Source organism: Amblyomma mixtum, chromosome 9, assembly GCF_055824585.1.
Source record: "Amblyomma mixtum isolate Tamu chromosome 9, ASM5582458v1, whole genome shotgun sequence".
NCBI lineage: Eukaryota > Metazoa > Arthropoda > Arachnida > Ixodida > Ixodidae > Amblyomma > Amblyomma mixtum.
In genome coordinates, this window is record NC_143020.1 from 78309297 (window position 1) to 78330088 (window position 20792).

The window sequence follows — 20792 nt, forward strand, 5'->3', positions numbered from 1 at the left end:
GACGATGGTAGCAGTGGTGCAGCATACAGTGCTTGCGCGCCGTCGGTCAGGCTTGGCAGGCAGTTCCGTTGGTCTAAGCTCCTTCTTCTTGTTCACCATGGCCCCTGGGAGGAAAGCATCCATCATGGCGACTCATGGTGCCGACAATACAACCGGGTTGCAGAACGGCTTGAGGCGTAAATATGCGCAGTCTCGCGGACACGGCGGCGGAGGTCGGTAGACGGCACGAGTGACTCAATGATGTGGTTAACTGGCGATGTGCGCTCCAGGACGCGGCAGGGGCCATGATATTGTTACGTTGCCCGAAGGCTAGTCACAAGCAAGGGCGACCGGAGCGCAGAGCGAACAACACAGGAGGCAACGAACAATAGAGCGCGCACACCAGACAGGCACTTCCTTCACATCGTCTTCTGTGAATATCCGTTGCAATATTTCGAAATAAGTTTCTTGGAGAGGTCGCGAGTACTGGAGGGTATCCACAGCGCCACGAGTGAACCGGATGGAAAAGCCGGTGCAAGCTGCGCTTCGTCATGGCGATGTTTGTGGCGCCCTTGAGTGTCGGTTGTGAGTGACCTTACGCTCTGGCGGCAATGTCCGGAGTGCTGGGCCGCCTCAGAGACAGTTGTACACTCAGATGCGGAAGGTAGGTATAGGAGAACTGTGTCGATGGGAGCGGATGCATGCCGGCCGTAAAGCAGAAATATATATTTCTTGGACAAAACAATTGGCTGGTACCGAATTATCATTTGACTTGCTTGATCTTTTCGCTAATCTTGATACACAATATATCTGGTCCAAGCAAGCGAACAAGAAATTAACAAGCAAAATGAACAACGCCCGAGCAAGGAATGCAGTCTTCAGCAAGGGGTCACGCTAAAATGCGCTGAGAAGGCGTCATCTTCCCATCAAACCAACTATGTTCTAATACAGGGCAAGAAAAGAAGCGGCTTATAACTGTCAAAGGACTCCTTCATGCCAATGGCGTAGGCAGATTCCTATTAACCTTCTGCGTGACAATGCAGATAGTGGTAGATGAAAAGAGACAGTAGCTTCCCAACATTATCCGGCTACACCCACTAGCAGGCTCATAAGAATCGTCCGACGGCACTGGTTGGTAGGCGGTTCTTCGAAGGGGTAACTCCGCTTTTTCTTGAGTTGTAATCGACGAAATAAGTGCGCAAGTCGTGTGCGTTTGAAGCTCCTAGAAACACGATAAGAACCTTGATTTCATTCTCTAGTTAAACCCCGTACCTCAACATACCTTGCAATACATATAAACTCAGGTGTTATTTTCTCTAACTACATTTACCTTCGGATTGAGTGCGCATCATTAGGTATTACAACAGATGTGATTCCAATTCATGCTACTCTGCGGCAGCTTGAGTAGGGAAGAAAAGTTTGTCTGTGTAGTGCGTCAGCCTTTTTAAAGAGAGGTTGAAGCTAATGAGTCACCATAAGACGTTTTTTTTTTTTTTTATTTGCAGATGCACGGAAACAGTTGCCAATCCAACCACGAGAAAAAGGACAAGGTGATAAGGAGCTTTCAATTGGCCTACAATCCACTGTCTCACATTGGAGGACCCGACAGCAGGCCTGGATAGCTTATGGTGGCGACAGTTTTAGGGGAAAGCAAAAATAGAGCACTGCCAGTGTCTTAATTATTGCATACTACTATAAAATTTTAGACTTTAACATTGCAGAAATTTCGCCTATTCTATAACATAGCGCTCTAAAATTTGTTTAAAGCAGTTGTCACAACCAGCTTACATATTTAGTTGAAGAAGAAGCCATCTTTACATTTTTTTAGCCAATTTATCGTCAGATGTTACGTGAAGAACTGAGGGCCACCTAGACGCGACTGCATTGATTTTTCCTTCCGTTAGTTGAGAGTATATGGTTTATTCAGTGTAGATATAATTTCCATGCATTTTCTGTGACAGGTTTCTAGAAGATCATTCTTTACTGTGTTTTTTTTTCTGTCCTAGATGATGCGCTCCCGCAGATACTAGCGCTCCATCTAAAATAATTTCGTTGTATTCCAGTAGTTTCCTGCGAACTAAACACTGCCATGCTTCAGCTTCAGGCCTCTACATTTATCAGCACCTCGCCTGTATATCCTTTTCTTCAGACGTGGCAATCTAACTGTCAGACTAGCAGCACTTCTTTGTCAGAAAGTGCGACACAATTGATTACTCCTCACTCGGTGTCAAGTAAAATACTTTAAAAACAAGTTCGTTAAAGTGACACAGTACTATTATAGCAACTTATGTACATCGCTGCTTGAGACCGCATACCGCGGCTATCTGGATATTAAGGCGAAAGCGTTTAATGGGTCATGCTTGCGGTGTCCGTCCGTGCGCTGTAATCGTGCCAACTGTGGACTCTCCTACACGCAGCGGCGCACCTCCTCCCTTCCTTAGCAACCTGCGCGCCGGGGGAGGGGGACACAGCTGTGCATAGCAACTGTGACGTCACACAGGTGCGGTAGAACGAGCGCGCGCGCGTCGGCGGTGGCAGCTGCACCGCCGCTCATTCGCCAGACGTTTAGTTGAAGTCGAGTGAGTGAGACGGATGGCTCCGAAGAGGCCCAGAGAGTCTCTCGTTTACTACAAGCACCTTTGGGTAAATCAAAAGGATATCGGCGAAGACTGTGGCCATTCCACTGGGGTGCCATGTACAACATGGTATATGCAGTGGGTTGACCACAAGGCTTTCGCCATTCACACTTCAGAATTTCCAAAGTGTCTTCGGTAATTTCTTTTTATAACAAGGCATCACCAGAACAAATCTTTCATGGCTTAGCTTTTAATAGAACGTTCCTCAGTTCGTCAGCGCCGGCGTAACAGCGCTCCCTGGTAAATGCACTGCTTGGAGCACCCTCCCACTAGAGAGCACAGCAACGAGCCTTGTTCATTGTTCAGCGTGCGGTAACATCCAATGTGACGTCAGTACAGAAGTCCAACACAACGCAGCACGCTAGGCACTAGCGAATTAGTGACGGCGCGTGCATATTTTTAGTAACATAGCACACAATCTATCAAAAATGAAATGAAATAAAAATGAATAAAAATATAGTCACCACCTCACGGAGCTTTCGCTGAATTATTTTTTATCACACGGTGCAGAGCGTCCTAGCAGTTTTCTTTTGTAGGCTTAACATGTTTGTATACATTCACGTTGCACAGTGCTGAAGCATCTCTCTCATTTCTAATGAGCTCTTCCCTTGCATTTGCAGGTACAGAAAAACCAGAAAGAGCATCAGACACTCGCTGCGGTAAGGCGAAATAATTATTTCATTAAGTTTAAAAGACAGAGAACCGGGGTAATATCGCGAACACAAAAGGCCGTAATCTTACGTATTCGTCCATTTGTGTCAGCCGAAATTGCATGAAGGGCAGTAGATGGTTAGCTACTTCTGTACTGGTTCGAAATTGCAAGCTTGAAAACTGCCGCTTTCCCACAGCTGAAAAACAGTGAGGTCGGATGGCTTTAAAAGTTCTTGATTAGCTATTTTAACTATTTATAAATTTATCGTCTCTTTCCAGCATACTGTCCAAGATAAATGTTTTCACGCGTGCTCATTGCATGGTAGCTGGTTTCCAGGAAACAAAACCGGAAATTGTGTTCACTTAAGAGCATTTTAAAGCTACAGCCGTCGAACTTCATTCCAGTCGAACTCACCGCCGTAACTAGGTGACTTTTGTGCTCACCTCCTCGATCTAAAGTTGCCAGTTCGAACCACGCCAGGCCGCCGCGGTGGCTCACCTGTTATGGCTCTCGAGTGATAACCTAAAAAACGCGGGTTCGATCCCGGCCGCGTTGTTCAAATTTCGGTGAAAGCGAAATTCTAGAGACCCGTGTACTGTGTGATGATAGTGAACGTTAAAGAACCCCAGGTGGTCGAAATTGCCGGAGCCCTTCACTACGGCGTCGCTCCCAACCTGCGTTTATTTGGGACGTTAAAACCTCATAAACCAATCCGTAGCACGCCCCGGCAGCCGCAGTTCGATGGTAGCGAAATACAAAACACCCGTGTGCTGTGAGATGTCACCGCTCGTGAATGGGCCCCAGATGATCGAAATTAGCTTGGAGCCGTCCACTACGGCGTCCCTAATATTCCATTTGTCGCATAGCGAAGCTAAGCCCCACACTCTACGTTTACAAATTTTTATCTCGGCTCCAAATCACGGCAGGTACCCTCGGCTATGAAAACATATGTAGTGTATGGGAAGTCTGACCTTGTCCTTATTCACACTAACCGTCTGCTGCACGACGCCCTTTGTCGACATCATTTAATGAAAATTTAGTCTACGAGACAGTGCTCGTACTGCGTACTTCTCTTTCTTCTTCCAGCGTCCTTGTTCTCGTTGTGATTTTATTTCCCTTCAAAATGAAGAGCAACCGACAGGATGTCGCCAACTGCTTCATGATCTTGAGTAGGTGCGCAATGCATATAAAATAAAACAAAAACATGGAGATATAAAAAAGAAGGTGACATTGAAGTCTTCCCGCACCATACAGTGTTTATTTCACCAAAAACCCAAAGCGGACAAAGGGGAAGCCCATTAGTGAAGGCATTCCTCACAGGCTTCTCTTTCATTAGCCAGAATACTTTGCTTTTGTAGTAAAAAGTTCCGAACTTACAACATGGTTAGAGATTATCATAGTTTTTATTTGACGTGTGCATTGCAAAAAGCCACATTGTTTTGCACCAAGACAGGGCAACTTATAGGTCCCACATTTTCCCAATCGAATCAGTGGAGAGTTATCAAGCCTACTGTGTTATTCTCAGGTCCTTTCACTTGCTCTCGCCAACAAAGATACTTTAAATTATGACTTTTATGTTTGCATTCGAAAATCCCCCAAGATGAAAATCGTGAGAAGTCCTTAACAAGGGTTCTACCTTAACCATGCTTAGCATTCTATTCAGTTCGCTCTTTCTATTCGCCGCGGACATAGTTCTGTTAGCACCATTTGTGAGCACAGAAAACTACTGGATCTTTGAAACTGTGATACGCGTCTTTCCGCTCAATTTTTTTTTTTTTTGTCACGGAGTAACCCGGTCACGCCACTTCTCACGAATTTCCTGCAATTTCCAACGGTGGCATTTTAAGGAGCCGTAAACAGCTTTCGTGGGAGTTTCATAATAGCCTAAATGCCCACGCGCGCTTTTAGTAGGAGAGCGTACTACTTGAATTTTCGTTCATGACCTGCCATTCTACACTTCGAAGGCTTTCTATCCGCTGTCGTTCATTTTGCGCCAAACCTCACATTACTGCCGGCCCTGCGACCTTCCCACGATGTTCTGTCTTGTGGTATTTAATATCCATGTATAAATTTATCTCACGCATATTCCAAGTATTTTCGGTTTAGTGCTCGATTCTCGTAGCAGGCACAGCCTGTTATCTCGACAGTTACGCACCGATGCTGGTGGTGGTGTCGAAGCTACTCCGCTTACACCTCCGTCCGCCTCTTTCTGTGCACCTTGACCTAATACTATTGCAAGCGATAGAACTGTAGGGCCAATGAAAAAGACATTGCAGTTCGAGGACCACTTGGAAATGGCGAAAATTGTTGTCCTCGCCATTGTTGATATACCGCTGTTCAGGCAGCAGAAAAGTTTCGATGAGCTGCTGAAATGCACGGCGGGATGAAATCCCCAAGATATAAATGTGATTTTCGAAAACAGAGCCAACTCTCCCTCGTACTGAACTATAGTGACCTTCAAGATATTACTACATGGTGGTTGGCTCCCTGCATTGTGAAGTATTGCGCTTGGCGGACTCGGGTTTTGCTGACTCTGCTCGGCTCGAGCCAGGATCTGGAACGTGCACTCATATCGCCTCACTCACACTCACGTCTGTGAGTGTGGGTGAGGGGTCATATCTACCTTTTATGACCGGTGCCTAGCAAGGTTCCTTCCTTTAGTTTATTGGCCGGTGCTCCGGACAACAAGACGGACGGACGGAATACATTCAGGCTACTCTTGTTGTACAGCTTTCTAAAACACTCCTCTCATTGATCTTCTTCGCACGAGGCTCAGCACTATGGCACGTGAAACCGATAGCGATCGCATCAACCGCTAGTGGTAACAGTGTGAGCTTCCGCCAACGTGCAAAGCATCGGCTTAGCTTAACGGCGCGCCGTGCTTCGCTTCAGCTGACTGTTGCAAGCTCAACAGCAAGCTAGCGTCATCTGCAGAGGAAAGACACTGTCGAGCACACTTCTAGACCATCGGGCGAAATGTCAACCACGAACGTTTTTAGTGCGGTAGTGCATTTCTGGCCTGTATCTCGGGCTTCCGCCGTACGCAATCTGAATTTATGTTCCGCGCGCGGTGGTTTCTCGCGATAAAGAGCCGCGATGCGAATGTCGCTTTGGAAGTTTCACCTAGAATAAATTTGTGATGCCAGAAAGGAGTATTTGTCGGTTTGATGACTTAAGGATTCATAAAAGCCTTTTGTGCAAAGGTATTTTACCGCGACCTTTCTTTTTCCTTAAAAACTAAAAAAAAAATCATACTTTTTTGTTTAGATATTCGCCTCCTGCCTCAAAATAGCGCACCCGCCGTGGTTGCTCCGTGGTGATATGCTCGGCTGCTGAACCCGCTGAAGTGGAGGGTATTCAGGCAGCGGCGTACATGTTTCGTTGCAGGCGAACCGCACAAGGCGTCTGTATGCTCTGGGGTGTTAGTCCAGAGCCAGTTCAAAAATAGTTGCCTCGGCTTGCTTCAGGACAGTTAACTTTGTATTCAAAGCGCGTTCAAATTTTCCTGAAAAAAAAAAAAGACTAAGGCGTAGCCAGTTGTCGCTGAGCGTTGGAATATTTCAGCAGCAGGGACGTCGATGTTCACCTTTACTTTAGGAAAACTCCCGATCATGAAGGACTTGGAGTAGTTAGCTTCAGAAACAAGGCCAGTAAAGACAGGACAAGTAACCGAGACTGTGAGAAAGCAGTTACTGAATCCTGGATGGGTTGCACCAGATATTATAACGGTAAAGATATCTGAAACTTGACATCACCTTTATTTAGAACCAAATGCGCTCTTGAGATAAAAAAAAATAATATAAAGTTCTATATACTGAACGATCAAAAGTAGCGGCTGCTTCAGGAGTCACCTTCTTCTTTTCTTACAAGCGCCTTCGCTTACCTGCCGATATACCGATATGCAAATATTTCCAGGAACAAATGATGGCCAAGGTACTAAATGCAAATCTTCTATGCTTTCAAAGACAGCAGAAATTCACCTTTATCCTTTCTGTACCGAATCCATCGGATAGGTGTCGCACAGAGAACGAGCGTTCGAACAGCCGCCACGCTAAACACAATTTATTTATTCCTTCGGAGCGTCTACGTTGCTCCGTTTAGTTATGTAGAAGATTACTGCACTTATTGCGCACTTGTATTGTATAGATTTTTTTCTAGCTTCGTAGGTCTTGAAGGGCTGCATATTGCTGCATTGGTGCCCCTAGCTGAAAATCCTCTACCGACCCAGCCTTCGCCCTGCAATCTCCTCGATGTCTTTGTGGAGGGTGTTCCTGTTTCTGCCCTGATTGACACTGGTGCCCAAGTCGCGGTTCTTAGCTCATCCTTTTGCCGTCGCCTCAAAAAAGTGCAGACCCCTCCCGCATCGCCCACAGTTCGCGTTGCCGATGGCAGCACTGCTGCAGTCACTGGCCTGTGAACTGCCCGCGTCACTGTTGACGATCATCACCCCCAGTTTTGTTCGCCGTCCTCGAACACTGCCCTCACAATGTGATCCTTGGTCTTGACTTTCTCACCGCTCACTCTGCCCTTATCGACTGCTCCAGCGGCCTTCTACGATTGGACCTGCCTCTCTGCTCAGTCGACACACCCTCAAGCTCCACGCCCCGCCTTCGCTCCACCGAGTACGCTCGCCTGCACCCCGACTCTGCCGTTTATCTGCCTATGTCACCATTTCCTGCGGTTCCAGATGGGGATTATCTTGCCTGCCCACTCGCCGATGTCGTTCTCTCCCGCAATGTTGTTCTTCCGCACCTCATTGTGAGTGTCACCAAGAATAGCACCAGCCTTCCTGTCTTCAACTCCAGCTTGTCAACACAAGTTCTTCCTGCTGGCATATCGCTTGCTACTTTGTCTTCTCTCACCGACTGTACCGTCACTGCACTCTCTCCTGGACCGCCTTCTACTCTTTCTCAAGCGCCCGACATCCCGGCCAACGTTCCGCAATCCATTTCTGCGATGATTGCTTCTGACCTGAACCCCGAGCATGCGCAGGATCTTCACAACCTTTTGGTGTCCTACTCCGACATTTTTTACTTTGCTTCTGCTCCTCTGGGTCAAACATCGGTAGTGACTCACCGCATTGACACCGGCGATGCAAGACCTATACACCGGAGGCCTTATCGTGTGTCGCTACCAGAGCGCCAGGTCATCTAGCGGGAGGTCGACAAGATGTTGGCCAACGATATCATCGAGCCTTCCAACAGCCCTTGGGCATCTCCTGTCGTGCTCGTGAAAAAGAAAGACCAAAGTTGGCGGTTTTGCGTCTACTATCGTCATCTCAACAAGGTCACGAAGAAAGACGTTTATCCCCTTCCGCGCATAGATGATGCCCTGGACTGTTTACATGGCGCCCGCTACTTTTCTTCCATCGACCTTCGTAGCGGGTATTGGCAAATCTCTGTGGACGCAAGAGACCGCGAGAAAACAGCTTTCGTCACCCCTGATGGCCTTTACCAGTTTAAGGTCATGCCTTTGTAACGCCCCTGCCACATTTTAACGGATGATGGACTCGTTACTCCGCGGCTTCAAGTGGACGACCTGTCTGTGTTACTTAGATGATGTAATTGTTTTCTCGCCCATTTTTGAATTTGAAACCCACCTGCTTCGCCTGTCACCCATCTTGTCACTTTTCCGCCGCGCAGGTCTTCAACTCAACTCCAAAAAATGCACTTTCGGCTTCCGCGAACTTAAAGTCCTCGGCCATTTGGTGAATGCGAGTGGCATACAACCTGACCCTGATAAAGTTCGTGCCGTCAGTGCTTTTCCCTGTCTCCGCTCGCCCAGCGATGTCCGCAGTTTCATCGGTCTCTGTTCCTACTTTCGCCGGTTCGTCCCGAACTTCGCAGCCGTTGCTCGCCCTCTCACGAATCTGTTGCAGAAAGGCGTTCCTTTTCCTGGGGACCAGAGCAGGCTACTGCATTCTCCAGCCTTATCGCCGTCCTCACCAACCCTCCTGTATTGGCCCATTTCAACCCGTCTGCCCCGACTGAACTTCGCACCGATGCAAGTGGTCACGGAATTGGCGCCATCATTGCTCAGCGACAACGCGGCCAACACTGCGTGATTGCGTACGCAAGCCGTCTTCTTTCTTCCGCCGACAAGAATTACTCCATCACAGAACACGAGTGCCTGGCTCTTGTTTGGGCCATTGGAAAATTTCGCACATACTTGTTCGGTCGACCATTCACTTTTATAACCGACCACCACGCCCTGTGTTGGCTCTCCTCTCTCAAGGACCCTACTGGCCGTCTTGGCCGGTGGGCACTGCGATTGCAAGAATACACCTTTTCCGTGGTTGACAAGTGAGGTCGCCTCCATCAAGTTGCAGACTGCCTGTCACGCTATCCCGTGGATCCTCCTTCTTCTACAGACTGTGAGTCGGATGCCTTTGTCCTCTCCATCTCCGACCTCTCCCACATTGCCGACGAACAGCGCTTGGATCTCACCCTCACCTCTCTCACCGACCGCCTCAGCACAGACCGGCGCGACACTTCTCTGACCCGGTTTTTGCTGAACGGGAATACGCTGTACCGCCGCTACATGCGACCTGATGGCGCTGAGCACTTGCTAGTTGTTCCCCGACACCTCCGCTCCACTATCCTCGAACAACTGCATGACACAGCTACGGCTGGTCATCTTGGTGTCTCCCGTACGTACGACCGCGTGCGCCGGCGTTTGTTCTGGCCTGGTCTGTACCGCTCCGTCCAACGCTACGTGGCCGCTTGCGACCTCTGTCAGCGCCGAAAGAAACCCGCAGTTCTGCCATCTGGACACCTGCAGCCGATTCCCATCCCGACCGACCCGTTTTCTCGTGTTGGGCTCGATTTACTTGGGCCCTTCCCGGAGTCCTCCTGACGGAACAAGTGGATGGCCGTCGCCATTGATTATGCCACGCGGTACGTGATCACTCGCGCCATTCCAACCAGCTGCGCCACTGACGTCGCTGACTTCCTTCTGCACGACGTCATATTACACCATGGCGCTCCCCGTCAACTCCTTGCCGACCGTGGCCGCTGCTTCCTCTCCCGAGTTGTTGACGAAATCCTTCGTTCGTGCTCCGTTCGTCACAAGCTCACGACGGCTTATCATCCGCAGACGAACGGCCTTACGGAGCGTCTCAACCGCACGCTGACAGACATGCTCGCCTTGTATGTATGCGACGACCACCGAGACTGGGACATCAGCTTGCCTTTTGTCACCTTCGCGTACAACTCTTCGCGCCATGATACCACTGGTTACTCGCCCTTCTGTCTTCTCTTTGGACGAGACCCTTTACTGCCCTTCGACACTCTGCTGCCCACAGCCGGCCATGTCACTACATATGCGCGAGATCCTATCGCCGGAGCAGACGTCGCCCGCCAGGTTGCTAGTCACAAGCTCTCCGCTTCTCAAGAGGCTCAAAAACACCGCTACGATGGCCTGCACCGTGATGTGCGCTACCCTGCCGGATCTCTCGTCTTGCTGTGGCTCCCATCCCGTCGTGGGGGTTATGTGAAAAACTTCTGCCGCGCTACACAGGTCCTTATGGTGTATTACGGGCAGTGACCGACGTAACGTACGAGATCACACCGCTCCACCCAAAGTCCCCGTCCGCTCCACTGACATCCCAAGTCGTTCATGTATCTCGCCTCAAACCCTATCACCCAACCTCGACATCGCACGCTTAACACGCACCGGGACGTTGCCATCAGCCAAGGGGGATAGTGTTACCGGTGAACTGGTTACTCAATAAGTGAACGAATCGTGAACGAAGAAGTGGCGGTGCGCTGGACGACGACGACGTTGACAGTGGGTAGCTGGGCCCTGGAGTCTGAGCTGAGTGCTGGCCATCTCAGAGCAGCCGCCAATATAGACTTACCGTAACGGTAATACCGTAACATCCCCGTAACAATATATTTGCGTTTTTTATCTGGTCATCCTGAAATGTAACTTATATACAGCGGTGTGCAGTGAACAACACGATTCCCAGTTTTCTGTTTAGGCCCTATGAATTTAAATAGGTTTTATTAAACCTGTTTTGGCAGTGCCACGAATAGAAGCCTTCATAATTACTCCTAATTAGTTGTCATTACCCGTGGTAACATGGATAACTGAAGAATAACCAACGAGACTCGCGCTATCTTTGTTCGCTCAACATAATGTCCCGTCGTATTTGTAACGAAGCACCAGTGAGCCCTCACTTTGTGCAGTGAACCATGCCAAAGGACACAAACCTATGACTCATTCAACTGAAGGCCGCAACAACTACCCTGCTTTTTTTTTCCGGCGCGATATCAGAGAAAAAATATTGTACGCCATATTACACTGCTCAATTACCTAAGAGCAACTCATGCCCTAAAATGAAACCTTTCCTTGCAGGTACAGGTACAAAGTGCGCAGTCAATGAAACCTCTAGCCCACGCTCCGGTGAGTCATAACATCATTTCTTTACACTGAAAAAACTGAACGCCAAGCCTTTCATTAATGCAATTCGTGACCCATGATATTACCCAGCGAGTAACACATGGATGCCAGAGACAAAAGATTGATTAGTTCCCGGCTAGGAGAAACGGACAAAGCAATAAACCACTATCACTACCGGCACACAGCCATGGTAATAAAGGTACAAAAATTCACGGATGGATCAATGAGATTCATAGGACAGATTGTGTGTCACATTAGCGCTCCCTCCTTGAAGGGCACAGTTGCTCCGTACCGCCGCGCCACTTTGCCTCCTGTCTCTGATTTGTAACCGCATTTTCCTTCTCGCCACTCGTCGCCTATAGCTAACTTGGCCTCTCTCTCCACTCTCACATCTAGCTTGCCTCTCCATCTCTCCTTCTCTTTCGTTCACCTCATTCTCTCACAGACAAACAGCGGCTAAATGCAGGGAATAACCTCAATAAGTGCTAGCGCAGTAGAAAGAAATCTTTAAGGCTTTTATTCTGCACACGAATTCTTCTAATTTTTTGAAAATCGTTTTCGCTTGCAGTTCGCCATGCAAAAGACTCGACATAAATTTTCATATGTTTACCGAATTTACAATTGGTCAAATATTTAGGCGACTCCCCAAAGGTGCAGTAAATTTGTAATAAAGGAGCAAATTACTCGGCAGCACCCTCAGAAATTTATGCACAGCTGTACAGCTCCCTGAGAAACATCGTAAAGAAAAATTCGTCCTTGTCCCGGGTAGATTGTAGATCAAATGCGTACGTTTAATTTGCTACTGATACCGTCGCAGCTGTAATGGTTCTAAACTAACTTTCGCCACGAGAGCAGTAGCTGAGATACGTGAACTGTACGAATTACAAATGAACCGGGCTACTTTTATTTACATTTTCTTTCCATATTAGTTAGTTGTTTAGGAAAATCAGCGCACTTTAGTAAGAATCTGTGCTTGCAATAAGAACCAAAAGAAGAAATTCGAGGAGGCATTTAAGCTTCACCTCAAGAGAATGACCCTATGCAGATTTGCAGGTTTGTAGGTGCTGCCACAGGTGTTGCTGGTACGACTCGAGAAACCCCTTGCTACCAGACAATAATTTAGCTGCCACCTTCAACGGTAGTCAGCTTGCTTACAATCCGGTGGACAGGTTGTGACGATGCCACAAAGTCACGTGACCTAGGAGGTTGCTTCCCCGAAAATTTTTCGCTCACAGCACCGACGACGACGACGCGTTCTCTGCCCAATTGGAGCAATTCTAGCTCTGCGGCCAAAAATTTTCAAAAAAACTCCATTCCCTGTACATGAGTGCGTTTGTATCCGCTATGCACCCTGGCCGATCCTCCACCGTTGGTATGCGCTTTAAGCCTGCTGACATCATCATCATCATCATCAACTGGAGCATTAACGCTGTAGCATTACAGTACACTCGCTGGAGCCACAGTGGACCTTGTGTACAGGGCGACATGAGCTGTAGCTAAAGACGCGGTCCAACGAAGAAGAAAGTAAAAAGCGCGACAGGCCGTGATGCGACATGCATTAGGCAAAACTGAATTAAGTGCTCGTTTCGCGTCCCTAACTTCATATCTTTTGTACAAGATTGTTCAGAAGTAAGCATAGATTTTTCATCTACAGTTGCGAATCATCCGCTTTTTATATTCGAGTTTTCATAGCGCTCAGGTGGTGTCCACAAACTTGGACCCTGCACCTGAGGGGAGTAGGAACATGAAGACTTAAAACCACTCAGCATGTTGTGTTTAAAACGGGCCGGGACGCTTTGTTTTCGATTATTTCTTTATATGTTCCATCGATGTAAAATACAAAAACGAAACGTCTTATCTTTCTGGTTCTCACTGCATTCCAGAAGCAAATGAATTCAGAAGAAGAAAAACGCAAGTTACCGGCGCCGAAACCACTGTCAAGCCCACTCGAAACCTCCGGAAACAAGAGCAGCCAGGAGAACGTTGCTAAACCAATCAACTTGGGCGCGAGGACCACGAGAGGTAGGCATCCCGGTATGCATGTAGCCTCCCTGGCTCTGCCTGGAAAGAAGGAACGAGCCGTTCACTCATAACTTGTTATTTTTTCTTTTTTTTTTTACCTTCCTCGTAGTCGTACACCGAGAATTGAATATCGTGGTTATGAGGCAGCCTCTGATGGAAGAAAGAAAGGTATGTAAGAATCAGCCTAGAAAATGCTGGCTTATTGTAATACTGTAATATATCTGGGTATCACTCCACTTCCAAGGCATCTGCTGTCAGGCTTTGCTCATTAGAGATTATCCGAGAGAGAAAGAGAGTTTATCATCCAAAGAGAAACACTATGAACAGGTCTGGGCTTGGATATGAAGTTGTTCGGCGCTATATGAACCGAAGCCGAAGAATCCGCGAATAACTAGTGATGTAACCCTGAAAAAAAAGTGTGGCGATTTAGCATTACTAAGCACGAAATATTTTGCGTAAGCACAGATTTTTGGAGGCAGACACCATCGCCAGGTACTTGAAAGCATGAAGAGGTGTCCACATATCCAGGAAGGCAGTTAAGATCACCTCCAACTTTTTCATCGACAATTCCAATTAACCCTATGTACTCCTGCTCCCATGGTTCGGTGCGCGCGTATTGCTCTAGTGTCGTGTTTAAGCCACTGCGTTGTCCACGCCAACGCATGAGGCGCACATCTCACTATCACTACCACCAAAATAGCTCAAAGCGCGATAATTAGTTTGAGAGTAGTATTACTTTATGGAGAAGACGATGCGCAACGCACAGCGCGAGTGTCTTGCAGTTTAACACGAGGGGTGATCGGCTGCGCTGATAGCCTAGTGTTGTCGCGCAATGAGCAACGAAGCTGATCTGTTCGCATCGCCTCCGGTTGTAACTCGAGTCACGGATATTTATTTCATTTATTTTTATTTCTTTATTGCTCTTGACACAAAGCCACAAACATCGCAACGTCTTGCTCGGGGTTTACGCATTGGAATAGTGCTTTCGCACTTATAGCCATATTTCCGGCTTTTCGTGGCATCTTTTCGGCCGATTTATTAAACCCACGCAGCAGAGCGAAGCAGATATGCGTTAGTTGATAAGAAACTTAAACAGGTGACTGCTTGCGCCACCTGTATTCGTGTTTCGCCGGTGTAGACTAAGTCACATACCCTGCTAGCTCCTTTGGAATACCGGCGTTCATTGCATGCGTCCCTAGACTTCCTTTTGCTTTCAATAACACTGAGCGATAAAAGAAAATCCGCAAGAATGTAATTCTAGAACACTCTTATTTAAGAAAAAAAGTCCATAATTTTGACTGCACAGAAAGCATGCTGCCGTTTCGGTGTGTAGAGCATAAGACGTGCAAGGATATAACAAAGAAGTGAATAAAACGTTTAAATTTGTAAGTGCGGAAGTTGGTGGTTGCCAATGCCTAAAAGAGTACAAACGTGAGAACGGGCGCAAAAAGAGACGTGCACACAACTGCATAAATATTTACTTGTTACCGTTCTCTACATAATTTTCTTCTAATAATTTGAGTCCATAAATGAAATGCGAAATTGATCAAATAGAATCTGTACAACGAAAACCTGTAAAATATATTTTCCGCCGCTACGACTTTCATTTTCCACCCTCATCTGCGATTTCTTTCCTAAACTTAAGCCCACTCGCATCCCGCCGGAAAACTTAGTTCTTAAAACTTCTTCACTATATAGTCCATTCTACTAATTGCCTTTCAGAGGGTAAGCATATCTCGTTTTCAAAACCGTCTCCAACCAGCAGTCATCACGATCTTAATATTCAACCTTTTTTTTGCCCGCACTAATATTTTCAAATATAGCTTTTTTCCGCGCACTGCGGAGAGTGGGAATTCTTTGCACGGCAGCAATCGTGCATTGTCAATTTCTGATTTTGTGTCAGCAATTGAGTCGAAGCATTGTATGTTGTTGTTTTCAGCGTTTATATTTGTAATGCTTTTCATGCACCCTTGTATGCGTGTGGAATGGTTCCACATTTTAAGTACCCACTCCTGCTATACGCCCTAGAATGGGGCTGCAGTATTTTGTTTGCATTTCGAACTACTCCAGCGCAAGCACCAGCTTTAGACTGCAAAACGTACCGTGAGAGAAACGAAAGCTGACACCTAGTACCGAGCTCCGTAACAGTCGTTTCGCGATGCCTATGCTGCAAGTGTAACCAGTTTGTCTGGAGGGGAACAAATTTATGAAAAATACCCGCGAAATTCCGTGTATCTCACAGCACGGTGCAGCATGTGCGGAGACTTCTCCGGCTGCAAGAGGAAACACAGTGGAGAAGGGCATGAAGTTTCGTCGGCGAGACATTTTCGGATCTCCGTGGCGAAATGCACCGTTGCTTTTCTGGCTGCGACCAGTTAACAAGACATTGATTAGCACCAGTAAAAACTAAGACTAGCGCGTTGATCTACCTCAGTAGAGAAAAGCGGTTTGCGACAGGTAGCGAAGCGCTGGCAATGGTAAAATAATGCATCTACCTTGGTTAGGCAGTTAGCGCAGATCTGTGGGTCGAGTGTTAAAAAAAAACGAGGAAAATATGATATGATTGGAGTGGAGTGCATTTTTCGTATGACCTCAGCTGTTGAGCAGCCGTGTACCAATAGTACACCTTTTTCGTCAGTACCAATAGTGCCTCTTTTTCTGCAGAAAAACGGAATCACCGCTCCTGTCGGCGGACTCCCCGACTACGGATGGACACTTTCCGCTAGACATACGAGACCTAATGTCAAAGTAGTTTCGTATCACCACGCGCAGGCACATTGGCGGCCCCGCGTCTTGATTCTACCACTCTCTCTTTGCCCGATTAGTAATGCCCGAATCACACCTTACACAATCATACATAACAAATAAAAAGGCATAAAATCCTTCAAGCGCAATGAACTATCTCAGAAATTGAAATAGTCGGGTGGAATTTCCTAATTAATGGTTAGCATACTCATACTGTAGATTGCCGCGCATAAGCAGACGTTTTTTTTTAATGTTCTTCCAAAGGGGGGGGGGGGGGGGGGTGGGGGTGTCGACTTATAATCGGAGTCGACGTATTTGTGGAGTCTGAAAGTCGGCCTATATGCGGCGTCAAAAGTAATTTCGGCCATATCGCGGATAATATCATGCCCCGTGCACTCGTAATTCCATAATAGTTCTCATACACGTTGCGAAAGTGGATCTGCTTAAAAAAAACCTTGAATTTTATTGAGATATGCACCAAAGGTTTGTTTTAATACCATAGCAACTTCTTATCGACAAACCAGCGGCAGCAGTGGCTCATAAGATGATGATCGCGACTGTGTCCTCACAAGCGACGACGAGTCAGAGATGTCTCGTGAACAAATAAATGTTTCTCTATGACTCGGCCTTGTGAAAAACTTTTCGGGCGAGCAAGGACCGCACGATGTGGCAGCGTCGACTTAAATTCGGTCTCTAACTTTTTTTGCTCAAAGGGGGCCGCGAGTTGGGGTCGACTTATAATCGGCAATATACGGTAATTAGCGATGGAAGGATATTCCAGCGACTTTGAACCCCGTGATGTGATGCGGTTGTGACGTCAAGAATCTGTCAGTTAGTCCTAATTCTTCTGTCACGGCGACGGCAACTCCGACACGGTCCATTCCGCGACATGGGGCCCTTAACGCCACGCGTTAAAATCGTTCCAGTGCTATTCGAACCCACGGAAGCGCCAATACGTAAGCTCCACTTTCCGCTTGCTCGCTTTGTGTTAAAATTCCAGCGCCCAGCACACACACGCGCGAGACAAAAGAGTACTTTGTGTAATTGTGCACAGAGGACCCGAATATCTGTAGCGCATGAGCTAGCTTCCGTCGTTGAGCTAAGATGGCTAAGAAAGACATGTGGAGCCCACATGTCTTTGCGCTGTTAACGCGCGTGATGATAATTGAGCGAACTTGCAATTTACTTTCCTCATTCCTGTTTCGCTATTTCCTTTCTCCTGACTGCATTTCTTCAAATTTGCTCTTCAGATTCGTAGCACCCACTAAATCTATAGGAGTACAGCATTGTTGAGATTAATTTCCAGTGTTCCTTGTTCCGACATATTAAGGGGATCAAAAAAGTGATTCTTCCTCCTCCTCCTAATCCTTCTTCCTCCTGATTTCCTTGTTGAAATCAAGAGGAAAATGTGGGCTTGGGCAGGGCATGTAATGGGAAGGCAAGATAACCGCTGGTCCTTAAGGGTAACGGAGTGTATTCCGAGAGAAGGCAAGTGTAGCAGGGGGCGGCGGAAAGTTAGGTGGGCGGATTTGATTAAGAAATTTGCGGGAATAGGGTGGCCGAAACTGACGAAGGACAGAGTTAATTGGAGGGACATGAGAGAGGCCTTTGCCCTGCAGTAGGCCTTAGTCGGGCTGATGATGATGACGATGATCTTTTACTTTCAGAAGGAAACCAGAGCACCCGGAACCAGCCTTGATGAAATGCCTCCATGGAATTATTCATCAATCCAGGATCCATACGGCGCATACCAGCGAGGAAGTGACAGCTTCATCCAAAACACCAGTCAAAATATTGATAAGGGCGCTGATGAAGACTGCGAAAAGTGCTGCAAAATGTGCTGCCTTGTATTTTGTTGCCCATTTGTATGCGCCGGCTGGTTGATTTACGAGACACTTGCCTGCCTGTTCTGTTGCAAGTAGGAAAATGAAGCTTAGCACCTCAGCTGCAGCAAATATTGCCGACAAATTACGCTCTGAAAGCAAGGCAAATGAAGGAAACGAAGAACCTCCTCAATTGCTTATTTGCATTAAGTAGAATACTCCTAAAAAAATCTACAAGAAGGAAAGTGGCGATCCTTGCGCGCAATTATGCCTCTTTATCTGCTTAGCTTTCCTGAAGAGTCTTCAGTGAAATTTGCACTATCTCCAAAGCCTTCTATAATTTAATGACTGGTCGTCGGTGGCAACATCAAAGGATGCAGACACTAAGCCTAGTTACGGCGCTCGCCGTGGTGCGGCTGTGTTTTCCTTCACTACCCACTCCGCGCCTTGTGCTTGGTCATGCCTAAAAGTCACCGTTTTTGTGGCGTTCACGCAATTTACCGGTGCTGGATTAACAGCTTACGACGCCAACACCAAGAGGTACACGAAAAAATGTCAGGTGACTGCAAAGGTAACCGTTTCGGTGTCAATTCATATTGAAAAACATTTAAAGTAGGGGCAGCTCTAGATCTGCCGCGAAAAAAGCAGTGCACATGACAAGCACGCTGAGTGACGTCGAAAAATAATGTCACTTTTCCTGAGTGACTGATGGCGATGAGTGATTGCTTTCACCGCAGAAGTAAATTAGACGACGAGCGTGGGTGGCCAACCTTACTTTATTTCCCAGCGCGTCAGACGACGCGTGTTCAGCTACCTGTTCCGGAGGAACTACCTGAACGCGAACGCAGTTTGCCACGTAAATGAGTGCCATCTTGGTAGCGTCACGTGCGTTGGTAGCAAAAGTAAAGCAGTCGGGTTCGGAAATCCCGACCTTCGTTCTAGAGCCCCTCAGTTATTCAATATAACTTACATGGACCGGTAAATTAAATGCTCGAGGACAGACAACTTCTGTAATCCCCGAGGGGTACATTGAAGTTATATTTGCAAATTGCAGAGCTTTCAAAGAAATTCTGAAAGAAACGGTAGGAGAACACCCTTGTCCCAGAAGGTGTTGCAGCTGTGAGCAATATATATACAACAATACATGGTAAAAGCATACAACAATATGCTTTCAACTAGCATAGTTAGGCGCCTAGTTGCAATTAGAGATTTGCAGCCGGTCGTTAGTAATAGCCATATCAGTTTTTAGAACTTCGAATACACGATTACCCTCGTCGCTGTGGCCTGACAATATTTGGCTGCATCGTGCGAAAGTACTTCCGCTTTGGAAAGTATGGAGGCAAACTGACCCCTACATGGCACACAACTATTCGAAAAAGCTCAATTTTGTCGAGCCACGGCGCCAAGGGTAAACGCGTTTTGAAATCCTAAACAACTCATATGGCTATTACTGACGACCGGCTACAAATCTCTAATTGCAACTAGGCGCCTAGGTCATCTTTGTGAAAAAAACAACGCGTTAGTATCATGCCATGGGCCGCTAGAAGTAGTAGAATATATTGGTGCGCGAAAGCCGGAAGGGCTGAGATTCCACTATTGTTGTTAGTCGTCAAACGCTCAATTAAAATCCTCAAAGGCATGTCGCTGTTAAACGCTGTCATGCTTGACTTAAGGTATGGTACAGAAAAACAATATTTTCTTGTTAGGTACCGGCTCAAGAGTCGCAGTTAATCATTGCTGTTTTATTTGCAAATGGAAGAAAATAAACGTTGTAGGCAAGTGAGTGATAATTTTTTGCTGGTTCCAAAGTACGCAGCTACTTTCACCGGCAAGCGTACTAAAAACAGTCTCGAAGCCGAAATAAACATTGTAGGCTAGCGAGCGGCAAATTTGTACTGGTTCCAAAGTACTCAGCTCCTTCCATCTGAAGGTGTACTATAATGTCAGCGTTATTAGAGGCAACGACGCATTTTGTTGGTTTTGTATATTCGCTTCTGCGTTTCTGTAGTCATCTCGGTGGTTGAAGAAACTATACACTCGCCAAAAAACAAAAAAAACGGTTTTCAAGCATGAAGTTTGCCAAACACCACGTTCGCATAGCACCGGTGTCATCCAGCAAGCGGAAACAACAGCTCTGTCAAGCGAAAGATCGTCTGGAATACCCATGTTACCCCGGAGTTGTAAATCAGATCTTCGGTAAGAACCGTGTTTCTTCTCATATTGGCGAGACAGGCGATTTTGTAAGAAGATTCAGAAAACAAACAAACGACGTCAACCACGGCCACATGTCTTCCAACGCCCTAGCAGAGTACATTTGGAAGAATAAATCCAGTTGAAAGTGCGCATAATATGAACACACTTGACGACGCGTCCTATCTGCTGTTTTTGTTGTTCCAAATATGTACAGGGTCGCTCAAAGTTTTTAAGCCCCCCCCCCCCCCCCCCCCTGTCTGTTTTGGAGCAGTATAGTCAGGCCGTTGCGACAATCGGGAAGCTCCAACATCTCTAGAGGGTAAAATAAGCGTCGTTCTA

General features: G+C 47.0%; 1 protein-coding gene across 7 annotated transcripts in view; it reads left to right on the forward strand.

Moving 5' to 3' along the window:
* LOC149329812 (uncharacterized) overlaps window positions 1-20039 on the forward strand; it is a 42951-nt gene extending 22912 nt beyond the window's left edge. For 2 of the 7 annotated variants that reach the window (XM_089560488.1, XM_089560490.1), the window contains 6 exons: window positions 1485-1529; window positions 3236-3274; window positions 11626-11673; window positions 13554-13692; window positions 13802-13860; window positions 18105-20039. In XM_089560488.1, the coding sequence (XP_089416614.1) occupies window positions 1485-1529; window positions 3236-3274; window positions 11626-11673; window positions 13554-13692; window positions 13802-13860; window positions 18105-18359 (585 nt within the window). In that variant the 3' untranslated portion in view covers window positions 18360-20039. The remainder of the gene's footprint in view (window positions 1-1484; window positions 1530-3235; window positions 3275-11625; window positions 11674-13553; window positions 13693-13801; window positions 13861-18104) is intronic. The other 5 variants (XM_089560491.1, XM_089560492.1, XM_089560493.1 and 2 more) reach the window with 3 other exon arrangements.
* Window positions 20040-20792: the final 753 nt, after the last annotated feature.